Raw genomic sequence first — 12,644 nt, forward strand, 5'->3', positions numbered from 1 at the left:
ACCACCAAACTATGCATCCAATATCCAACCCCAAGACCAAGGAATGTTATTCTCTGCCAAGGTTAAGTATTACTCACTTTTCATGAAACATTCATTAGATGTTGTAATTGCTGATAACCATGTAGATATTCATTAAAGAAATAAAGGTTCAGGTTCTAAATTTTGCCGCTATAGGAGCAGTACTATTGCAGTATTTTTTGCAAGTACAGTAATTAATAAACCTGTTTTTCGTATATACTGTACTATAGTGTACTGATGTATGCATTTCATTATATCATTTAATTCATATTTAATTAACAGTCTCTTTGCAGTGATACTAATAAAGTTGTGCTGTATTGTTTACACTAATGTATTTAATTTAATCATTTAATTCATGTTTAATTTACATTTAATATTTGTCTCTATTGGTGCAAGGTGCTTTTTAGACAGACATGGCAGAGCTTAGTGAATCAGAAATATACCAATGAATTTTTATTATGTGATGTTAGTTGGTCTGGAGACTTTAGAAGCTCTAGAACTAAGGCTGCTGGAAAATCAGTGGTGTACCAGTATGCACGTGTGTGTGTGTGTGTGTGTGTGTGTACACCCACATATTTCAAGTTGTTATTTGAATGACGAGTTTAATTTACTTGTTGGGTTGTTCATTAAATCCAGATTTTCTAGCTTAGTCAGACCCAAATTCACATCAGCAATCATTATAAATAAGTGCTTTTCATCTAGAGGTAAAATAACCAGTTTTATATGAAGGAAGCAGATTTTTTTTTTTTATTTTTTACAAAATCATTAATGCATTATAGCATTACTTGTTTCAGCTGTAATTACAAATTACAAGCTCAATTAATGAACTTATGTCAAGAGGTCACAAACGAGCATTTTTCTATTATGATTTGCTCTGCCACAGGCAGAGCAAATCACTGCTTTGCCTTTGTTATAATCATTGAGTTATTTACTGTGCATAGTTTTCTATTTACAGTATATAAGTCCATGTGCATTTGCCATATATGATTTAGAAGAGAATTAGATGCTATATTTTCCAAATGTTCCTCCCATTTTCATATTACTGTGGATTATATGCAGTACAAGGCAAACCCTCCAGAACCTTCACAATTCATTCCACAAATATATGTGGTCTTATCTGCAAAACTGCACTGGCTTTAACTAGCATATTCAAATTTCAGTTTTTTTTTCAATGACTGCCATTTGTGCGTATGTTTGCCATGTACCTCAGCTATATCAGAGAGTGTGTGACTTAATCTTTTTTTTTTTTCTTTACTTTGGTTAGCAATTTCTCCCACATTCCTATCAACATTTATTTGCAGTCTGAGTTGCTCTTCTAATGCCAGTCTGGCTGGGCAAGTGATTAGTATATCCACTTTCCAGCCAAAGGGGCTGCGGGTTTGAATCCCATCGTGGGCATGGGCGTTTGTGATTGTGAAAATACTAGTAGTGGTGGGGAGTAGACTGCATTGGTGTAGATGATGTGGATTGAGTGGTAGAGATGGAGAGTTGTAGAGTAGTTACCCTCCCTTGATGAGTCTTTGGTCTCCTTGGAGGTGTCATATAATAATAATAATGTCACCATTCTGAACTTGATTTCGATTCTTTAAATGCCAGCTTTCTCACTCCAAACTTACTTAACTGTGAAGTCATCTTACTGATATTTTGATGTTCACAACTGTTAAGTAGCTTTCAACTGATAGAGATGCAGATAGAGGCATTGCTATAAACATTATGGTGGTGTTAGTTCTAATCATAGTTTGATTATATATAACAACAGCAAGAAAATAATCCCTCATATATATCCCTTAATCATGAAATGATGTCATAATCCCTCAATAATGAAACAATGGAAATATGAGAAGAATTTTGTTAAAAAAAGGAGAGTGCTTAAACAACATTTTCCCTCCAGTTTGCAGTACAACATGTTTATTGTATGAAAGAAACATGGTTCTTCAGAAACCTTTCAGTGTATACATTTCTTTCCTTGTGTTTTGGAAGTAAAGACCTTCAAAACTGTAAGCAACATTCCTGTTTTTTTTCATAGGAAACTTTTCTCTTCAGCATTAGAATTTAGTATTACAAGTGCTGCAATTAAAGTACTTCCCTAAACTTTCAACATAATTGAACTTTTTTCTAGATGTAATCAAGATGCAGAAACAAGCATAAAAAAGATTTTAGTAATAATAAAAATCTATCAAAAGCTTTATCTTTTTTTTTTTTTTAATCTTTAGTTTTCTACTTTCCCCAAAGAAATTCTGCATTTTGCAAAGAGATTCTGCCTTTCAAAAATCGATTACTATTCCTGTTTTATGGATACTTCTCAGTAGATTTCATGATATACACAATGCTATATTTGTCATAATTTAGTTAGATTCTGAGTTACATTTGTTTTGGTGGTTAGGCCTTCTTGAGACACAACGAACTATTTATCCAATAAAACCAAATAACTATGGTTAGTATTTATTTTGTAATCAAAAGCTTGAAGCATGTCAGATGACAAATAAAAACCATCATGATTGCAATGTAATAAAATGACTGATTGCATTATACAGTAGTAGTTCCTTTGTTCGTAATCCCAGACAAAGCCAGCCTTACATTATTCCTTTAAGGAACCACTTAATGAGGGAAAGTCTACGCTACATAACTATGAAATACATTGATAACATGATTACGGAAGATGATATAGTTAGTGGGATAGAATGTATAGGTTATAGTGTGTTTAGGAGGGACAGAGAGAATAAAATGAGGGGAGGAGTGTTATTGATGATAGCTGATGAACTGCAGCCAAGGAGAATTGAAGTTGTATTGCAGGATAGTGAAAAGAGCTCATTTGAGGCTATTTGGTGTGAGATTGACACTGGCAGAACAAAATATACAGTTGGGTGCTGCTATAGACCAGGTGATGGAATAGATGGTGGAGATAATATGCATAATCAAATTGATGAAATGAGTGGAAGGAGTGTAATTATATGGGGGATTTCAACTATGGTAACATTGATTGGAAGGAGGAGAGGACATGTGAGGAAGGAAATGGATTTTATTCAATTATTAAGGGATAACTATCTGAGACAGCATGTAATTGAAAATACTAGGGGTTTGAGAGTGCTTGACTTGGTAATAGCATCTGAGAATTTGACCATGTTGCCACCTTTTGGTGAGAGTAATTATAAGGTCTTGACCTGGGAGGTGGCTAAAGGTATGGAATTTTCGATTAAGACAGGGTATATGTGGAATTACTATGCTGGCAAGTATGACAAGCTTAGGAGATTGCTTGGATCAGTGCCATGGCATGTAAAACTGCAAGGGCTGGATGTCGATAGAGCATGGGAAGTGGTCAAGGAGTTTACAGGATGTTATGGCTGATTGTATACCTAGGGTCCGAATAGTAAAACAAGTAGGGGTTAAATGGATGAATAACACCATTAAGCTTGAGCTGCAAAAAAAGAAACAACTGTGAAGGGAATTTAAAGAGAAAGGTGACCTGCAGGCACACAAACGGTATAAAGCACAGACCAGAAGGGTAACGAGTGTGGTAAAAAAAAAAGCAAAAGCAGATTATGAAAGGAAACTAGCTATGCAAGCTAAAGAGAGTCCCAAACAGTTCTTCAGTATGCTGCAAGCAAAAAAAAAAACTGTACATGGCAGAATGATTTTAAGGAATGACGATAGTAAGGAGCTCACTGAATCAGTCGATATAGTGGAATTACTGAGCGAGCACTTTGCAAGAGTATATCATCCAGGTGGTGACATTGAAAAAATGAAGGAACCATTAGTTTATACGGGAATTGTGATGAATGAATTGGAGGTGAATAGTCTATTACAGAACCTTAATGTGAATACATCTGTGGGATTGGATGGTATACCGGCACGGGTCTTACGTGAAGCAGCTAAAGAATTATCAGTGCCTTGACCATGTTGTGGAATCTGAGTCTCGGGTCTGGTTTAGTCCCAAAGGTGTGGAAAGAGGGGGGAAAATAGTTCCACTGCATAAAGGAGGATCCAAGACTACTGTTGCAAATTACCGCCCGATCAGCATATCAGGAGTCATTGTCAAGGTCTTGGAGAAAGTGATCAAGGGAACAATACAGGAATGGATTGATGAAAATGAGATACTGTACGGAGGACAGCATGTCTTTGTGAAGGGTAGATCATGCCTCAATAACTTGCTCAAGTTTTATAACACAGTGACAGACTGGATAAGGGTAATGAGTTTACAGTGATACTGCTGGACCTGGCTAAGGCATTTGACAGGATACCACATGGAATTCTAATCCGTAAACTGCAACATATGGGAATGAATATTGGGTTAGTGAGATGAATAGGTGGGTGGTTGTTGGAAAGATATCAGAGAGTAGTTTATTCAGGAGTAGAGTCCAAAAGATGACCTGTGACTAGCAGCATGCTGCAGGGTTCTGTTCTTGGACCAGTGCTGTTTAATTTGTTCATTAACGATATAGGGAAGGATCTAAGAGGAACAGTTCATTTGTTTGCTGATGATGCAAAGTTAGGTAGGGAAATAGTGAATGCAGAAGATGTCAAAATCTTGCAGGACAACTTGGATAGATTGAAATTCTGGGCTAAGGAGAATGGATGTCAATTTAATGTGACAAAATGTAAGGTTGCGGTGAAAAGATTAGCAGCAGTATACCACATTGGTGGAACTGTACTCCAGGAGATTGATGAGGCCAGGGACTTGGGAGTGTTGGTGGATAGGGAGATGAAGTTTAGGGGGCACATTGCAAAAGTGGCTAAATCAGCTCATCACCTCACTAGGTTGTTGAAAAATACTTTGATGAGCAGAGACAAGCAAGTTATTGTACCTCTGTACCGAGCCTTGATAAGACTTCATCTCGACTACTGTGCCCAGATTTGGTCACCTAGGTTTCTTCTTGATGAGGGAGGAGGTGGAGAGGATCCAGAGACGAGTGACCAAGATGATAGCAGGTCTATGGAATGAACCTTATGAGATCAGGTTGAAGATTGGTGGGTTGCAGAAATTAGTTGATAGGCAGAAAAGGGGAGATATGATTGAGACATTCAAATTGCTAAAGGGTTTCTATAGGATTAAATCAGAGGATACTTTTGAGATCAGGACTGGTGGTGGGAGAACTAGGGGACACCTATGGAAGCTAGGCGAGTGTGGTTAGCAAGGGTGTTAGAGCTGGGTTCTTTACTTTTAGAGTGGAATAAGCTGCCAGAGTCTGTTATGGGAGCTATGAAGGTGAGTGAGTTCAAGGCAAGGTATGATAGATACTGTGAGAATGTCGTATAGTTGTGTGGACATGATGTTTAGGGCCTCCCTTGATGAGTCTAAGGACTCCCTGAAGTCACCCGTAATAATAATTATAAAATGGAGAAAACTGTTTTAATATGCTTTATTCTTGTATTTGCTTTATGTCATTATAATGTTATAAGTCCATATTATTGTTATATCCTTTTCATTTAATTTTTATTCTCTTGATTTGTGCTAGCAATAGGAGTTGAAGCATCTGTAAGTCATTTTTAATGGAAGTTGGGTGAGCATAATAAATTGGCACCAAGCTTAAAGTTATTAAGCAGAATTCGAACAAGTTATTTTCCCTTCAGTTGCTAGAATTATTATCTAGTGTGCACTTTAGAGTACTTTTTCAAGTATTATTTTAGTGGGAATATTAGTGAAATGAATATATGCTTCATCAAGTTGAATAATTTGAAAATAATCTTGTTGTCTTGCTTCATTCATCATGTTTATCATTATCAGTTTTTAGCTTTTACAATCTATTAAGTGACACATGATTCTCAGCTTTTTCTTGATGTTTAAATTGAGTCAAACATTACTATCTCTGTAACAAGAAGTAATTGTTATTTTGCAGTTGACAGTAGGGCTGATCAGATGTTATGCTTAAAATATATTGCCAGTGATGTACATCATATGTTTTTTTAAATTTCAGCTGCAAATAACGTTAGTACATTTACTGCTGTTTAGGTAATAGGGAGATAATCCGGAAAGAGTGAATGGGAAAAATAAACGTTGAAAAACTGGGAGCAAAGAGATAATATTGTATGGGGATTCAATGATAAGATGTATACATAATGAGAAAGTGACGAAAGCATGTTTTCCAAGTGCGAAGATAAAGGATGTTAGTGAAGCTTCTTGCAGAAGAAAGAAGCAAACAAATTAATTGTTTTGGCAGGCACAAATGATTTGAAAGGTGAGAAAGTGCAATGAGAGAAGATATGAAAGAGATGTTAGAAGAAGCAAAAATGAAAAGTACTGAAGTAAAGATTATGAGTCTGCTGCTTTGGTATGATAGGATAGAATTGAGAAGGAGGGCCATGATTGCCTATAAGAAGACTGTGCAGAAGAAATAGTGTACAGTTTATAGATGTGTGGAGTGAATTTGATGAAATAAGGACATGCATATTCCTGATGGACTATACTTAAATGGTTTTGGAGTTAGGTGCTTGGAGAAAATGTTGTTGTAGTTATTATTATTATTGTTCAGTGAGAGATTGGAAGTGCAAAACCAGGGAAACTAGATATTAGACAGAAGCAATCAGGCATGTGTCGAGCCACCGCTGGAATAGATAAGTATGAGTGGACTCTCTAGAAACAAAAAAAAAAAAAGAAAGTTTTCAACCCACTTTAGGCCTCTAGCAAGTGGAATAATAGCAAGCTATGAAAATCACACATACCTCCCGAATACTTCCAGATACTTTGGTAACATGTGGAAGACTTCAAACTCAGTCTATCAGTTGTAGAGTGATGTATGGATGATGCAAATCCCCCCCCCCCCCCAATATCTATTAGGAAGTAGTGCTGTGCAGTGTAGACGATATCAGGAAGTAATTTTTAGGGAGATCTTTTAAGGAACTAATGATGTAACTTGCCATCAGCAAAGATTTAATGCTTCAAAGAAAATTTTGTAGACATATTATGTAGGTTAATTGGTTAATATTGGTTAACATATGTAGAAAATAACAGTATTTATTAGCCCCCCTGCATATTTTTTCCAGGACATCATCAGGGCAAGATCAGTTGATGCTATTCAAAACAGACTTAAGTTATTTAGTATGCATTTGCTAACTTATGTCAAAGTCGCAACTGAGTAAACAGTACACTATTTGAGTACAGTGGTAGGTTTGTAATTCAAATTCCTATACATAACTCCTTTGATATTAAAAAAAGAATTAACAATTGTGATTACTTTTCCTCAGTTTTACATAACTCCTTCATTATTAAAAAAATAAATAAAAATAATAGTTAATTGGGATTACTTCACAAAACTTAGAGATAGGCATGCAGTCAGAATGGTTAAAATTTGGGTGCTGTCATGAAGTTTCACAACTTTTGTAATAGTTGATCAAATTTAAAATACTTACCTTAATGCCTTGCCTTAATGCATAGCATTACACATATCTGCAAGGAGATGTGCTTTGCATTATGGGAGATACTGAGATAGGAATGATGAGAGCTTTCTCCACCTTTGCAACGAGTTGCCTGGTGTTGTACTACCTTACCCCAGTCCTGAAGATACTTTCAGGTGCAAACTTTGTTTGCTCACACTTGGATAAAGGATTAAACCAAACTTATTATAAATTACTACCTCTTTGTGCACCACCTTCAAACCATTTTGGAAACTGATTTTTCTACCATCCATCAGTGATAAATTACCACTCCTCTTTCTCGTTGCCTGGTTTTTATCAAGTACTCTATTCACGTCAACTTTATTTTGGACTGCTCAGCTACTCTCTTGAGAACAGAATCCCAAAAAATCAAAGACTTCATCAAATTCCTGAAATCTGATAAGTCTGGCCTTGCTTCCCATGGTACCGATACTACACAGTTCTTTGGAATTAAATCAACATAATTCTGTGTTGTTCATCTATTCCAGAATTTATGATAGCTTATGATAGCATAACCCTTAACCTAACCATTGCGATTTATGTCTATCTTCAAGTATTAAGAAGTAATCATGATTAAATATTCATATATATATTTTTGAGTAATAATCAAATTTCATAACACCCTGTATTTGAATTACAGGACTAACTATTGTTTCCCTTTAATAGGAGAATGTGCTATTATAGTTTTGAGGAGAACAGTACTTTCTAGGTCACTTACTATGACCAAAAAAGCATTGTTTTCACATTAAGAGATCTCATGGTAAATAGTGTTACATTGCATCCAAACTATTCTTTAGCTAGACTACATATTGCAGTTTACATTATTCTTGTTTTAAAAGTACAGTGATACATTAATATTATTATTTATCACTTATTGTATTGAGTTTTATCTATTTATGTGTACATTATTTGGCTAGCATTCCTTTTTTTGCTTGCAAAACTCGAGTGAATAAACAGAAAATTCCTCTTTACTTTTGTAACTTATTGATTGTTATTAAAATATTATTAAACTTAACAGCAAAAATTACAATTTTAAACTGTAATCTTTTGTCTCTGTTAGTGTCAGAAGATGGTGGAGGTTTGCAATACAAGCTAATATAAATACACAGATGAAACGTAATACCTGGCAGTTTGTTTTGCAGAGAGCACAAGATATTGTGGCATATGTGAAATGTTACCATACCTTTTTAATTAAACCTGAAAGTCTTTCACCATCAGCAAAGGTTTGTTACATGTCCTAATGACTTAAAACAAATTAAAAAAATTGTATATGCATTCCAAACAGAATAATTTATTTTTGTACGGGATTGCACCCTCAGCACTTTTTTTTTTTTTTTTTTGTATGATGTGCACTATCATTTCAGAAATTAAATTTCAGGCCATTATTTATACTTTATTATTTGTATACAGACTGGTTGCCTTAGACTAATACATTGGAACTACACAAGAGAAATGTCACATAAAAGTATAAATACACTGTTTGGAAAGAGGTCAACAGACACATAGGGTGAGGAGCAAACACCATGGTGTCCTCCCCCCTCTTAATAAGATGTAGGACAATCCTTTTGCTGCGATGACTGCAGCAGTCCTACAGGGCATACTTTCCATAAGCATGCGATAGCGATCAATGAGAATTTTGGACCATTCTTCCTGTAGGCTTGTAGTGAGGTCCTGGACTGTTATGGGGTGGATTTCCCTTGACCTCACCTGATGCTCCACTCCATCCCACAGATGTTCAATAGGATTGCAATCAGGGCTCTGTGGAGGCCAGTCATGTGTAGTGATGTTCGTTATCACCAACTACGCAGATACAGCAGCTTTATGACACAGTGCATTGTCTTGATGAAAGAGACAATGGATGTTCTCTTGGAGTTCTGTGTTCGTGGCACCACAAACAGGGATCTGAGGCCAAATCAGGAAAAACAGAACCATACCATCACACTGCCGCCGAGTTCATATTTTTCCAGTTCTTTCTTATGTCTCCCATTATTTGTTTGCATTTGTATTTTTCATGTTGTCATTTTGTGTGCTTTATGTATGTTTCCTTCCAGTGCTTTATATTTTGTTGTCGATGTGCAGTTTCTCACTATTTCTTTTGCTCTCTTTTCTACAATTTTTATTTTATTTTTGCAATTTCCTTTGCTCTACTTCTTCCAGTTTCATTTGCTTTGTTTGTGTGATTTCTTTTGTTATTTTTCTCACATTTTCTTTTGTCATTCTTCTTGTGATTTTTTTAGTTATATTTCTTGCAATTTCTTTTGGTATTACAGTACATTAATATTACTGTAAGAGGGTGGTCTGAAAAGTTTATGGTCGAGGCCAAGAACAATTTTTCTTGGCCTCGACCATAGATGGCAACACTATTGGCAAGATTTTTTTTTGTTGGTACATCTGTCATAAGCATCCATGTGAAATTCCAAATCATTCTATCAAGTAGTTTGTTTTATACAACTGTCTGAAGCAAAAGTGTTGTCCGAATCCCTTGAAATGGATAAAATTGAGTATCATGCAGTTATAAAATTTTTTGGAAAAGAAGGTTCAACACCAAAAGAAATTCATTTGAAGTTCATAAAAGTTTATGGGCACTCTTCTTCATTTTGACGATTAAGAAATGGGCTGCCGAGTTTAAACGTGGCCGTACCAGCCTTGAAGATGATCAACATGAAGGACATCCAAAAAAAGTATAACACTATAAATCATTAATCAAGTGTGTGATATGGTATTGGATGACTGGCAAGTCACTGTGCATGAAATTGCTGAGACTATAGGCATTTCAAAAGAACATGTAGGATATATTTTGCATGAAGGAATTGCATGTGTAAAAGCTTTTTGCAAGATGGGTGCCACAAAATTGTCCCAGGCATTATAGGCATTATGCAAAGAAAGGCATGCGAGGATTGAGATTTTTTCATCAGAGGATGTAATTATGAGTGGGGTTTTCACTTCTCTCCAGTTGGTGAGAGTGATCACCTGGGTTGTGGCTAGTCATATATGTTGACTTCTGTCAGAAATGATGTACGTGGAAGTACAAGGCTGGTGATTATAACAATGTTAGAAGACAGCTTTGAGCTATAGCATGGAATGAGGAGTTAAACTGAAAGGAAATAAATGCTGTTTGGGAACTGATAAGAAATACATGAGAGCTTCAATGTGTGAATACAGTCTGAAGGTCGAAAGGCTGTATAAGGTAAATGTAAAATGGATGAGTAAGGGAATTAAGCATGCAATCTGGAAGAAGAAGAAGAACTTTGGAGGCAGCTCATGATGAATAATGGTAACAGTCAGTTGCACAAAGAATATAAAGAGCAGGCCAGGAGAGTGACTCAGTTCGTAAGAACAACAGAAGGGCAGAGCAGAATGGAGAAAATCATGCCAAGAAAAACCTTTGTGAGTTTTTTCCATATGTGACAAGTAGAAAGAATAATGATTATGGTAAGATGATGTTAATGGATGAAAATGAGAGATTGGTAACTACTGCAGAGGATATAGTCGAGATATTCAGTGAGCAATTCATCAGGGTATTGCATCCTTGATGTGAAATCAGAAACTCAGGTGTAGAGAATGAAATGAGAGAAGACTTAATAGTGAGCGAGTAAGAGATATATGAGGAGTTAAGTAAGCTAGATGTCAATAAGGCAATAAGACTTGATGGCATATCACCACTTGTCTTAAGGGAATGTTCCAAGGAGTTAGCTTCAGTCAGCCTTGACTTACCTGTTTAATGAATCTTGTAACAATACAATTCTCAAAGGAGAATTGTGTTAAAGAGTGGAAGGAAGGCAAAATTGTTCCACTTCACAAAGATGGCTATAATGCTAAGGCAACAAATTATAGGTCGATCTATATATCTGGAGTTGTAGTTAAGGTATTGGAGAGGTTGGTGAGAGATAGGATACAGAAGTGGGTTAATAACAGTGGTATTCTTTCTGCTTGTCAGCATGGATTTTTTAAAGGGAGGTGTTTACCAACTTGCTTATGTACTGTAATGAGGTGACGAGTGTATTGGACAAGGGAGATAACATATACAGTAATACTTAGATTTTGCAAACACATTTGATAGATTGCCACACCACAAGTTGATCACTAAACTGAAGCAGATGGAATTGGATAACAGGCTAGTGAGCTGGATAGGTAACTGACTATCAGATAGGTATCAGTAAGTCGTGTATGGGGACACTATCTCAAAACAGGAAGGTCACTAGTAGTGTACCACAGGGGTCTGTTTTAGGACCATTGTTGTTTAATTTGTATATTAATGATATTGGAATGGGTTTAGCTGGTGATATTCAACTGTTTGCAAATGTTGCCAAATTGGAGAAAGTAATAAGGAAACAAGCAGTTGTATTCTTACAGGAGGACTTGAATAGTTTGTATGAGTGGGCAATAGTATGGAACTGTCAATTCAGTGTTGCCAAGTGTAAGGTTCTGAAGTTTAGTAGGCAACAATGGGATGCAAAATATACACTTCATGGGGAAATTTTGGAGGAAGTTGAGGAGATAAGAGACCTTAGAGTGGTGGAGGACAAGGACCTGAAGTGTAGAGGTGACATTGCACAAGTTGTGAAGACATCACATCAGGTTATGGTGATGATGTGGAGGACCTAAATTTGCAGAAATAAAGAGTTTCTGGTCCCATTGTGTACAGCTTTGATCAGGTCTCGTATGGATTATTGTGCACAGATTTAGTCCCCTGGTTTTCATGGTGATGAGGATATATTGGAAAGAGTGCAGAGAAGATTAAGGTCGTAACCGGTCTTTGGGATGCAATTTGCAAAACCTTGTGAATAGGAAGAAGAGAGGGGGGATATGATTGAGACATTTAAGTTGGTAAAGGGTTCTAATCAGGTTAATGTGGAAAAAATTTTTCATAGATTGGGAGAAAGGGATAGAACAAGAGGACATACCTGGAAACTGTATAAGGAGGGTGTTAGCAGGGACATAAGAAGCAAATTCTTTGAATGGAGTGGTGATTGGAATGCGTTGCCTGATATTGTGGTGAATGCAGATACATATTTTAAATCATGATTTGATGGGCTTTGTGTGTAACAGTGTGTGTGTGCATGTGTGCTTCTCATGTTGAGTCTTTTGACTCAATGCAGGTGTGGTATACTAATAAATGTGAGACTAAATAATGTAAGCACAAGAATATGAATTAATAAAGTATTAAACTTTCATAGCCAAATATTTGAATATTAAATTACAGGTCATTATTATAGCATGAAAGGCTAGTTTTGTACAAGGGTAAAATGCAGAAGTGG

General features: G+C 36.1%; 1 protein-coding gene across 1 annotated transcript in view; it reads left to right on the plus strand.

Moving 5' to 3' along the window:
• Nucleotides 1-12,644, plus strand: part of Vps13D (vacuolar protein sorting 13D) — a 1,260,195-nt gene that overhangs the window by 101,137 nt on the left and 1,146,414 nt on the right. Inside the window, exon 10 of the mRNA XM_090393926.1 lies at nucleotides 8,447-8,609. Coding sequence (XP_090250052.1) covers nucleotides 8,447-8,609 — 163 coding nt within the window. The remainder of the gene's footprint in view (nucleotides 1-8,446; nucleotides 8,610-12,644) is intronic.

Source organism: Typopeltis vanoorti, chromosome 6, assembly GCF_054136105.1.
Source record: "Typopeltis vanoorti isolate ZY-2024b chromosome 6, IOZ_Tvanoo_1.0, whole genome shotgun sequence".
NCBI lineage: Eukaryota > Metazoa > Arthropoda > Arachnida > Uropygi > Thelyphonidae > Typopeltis > Typopeltis vanoorti.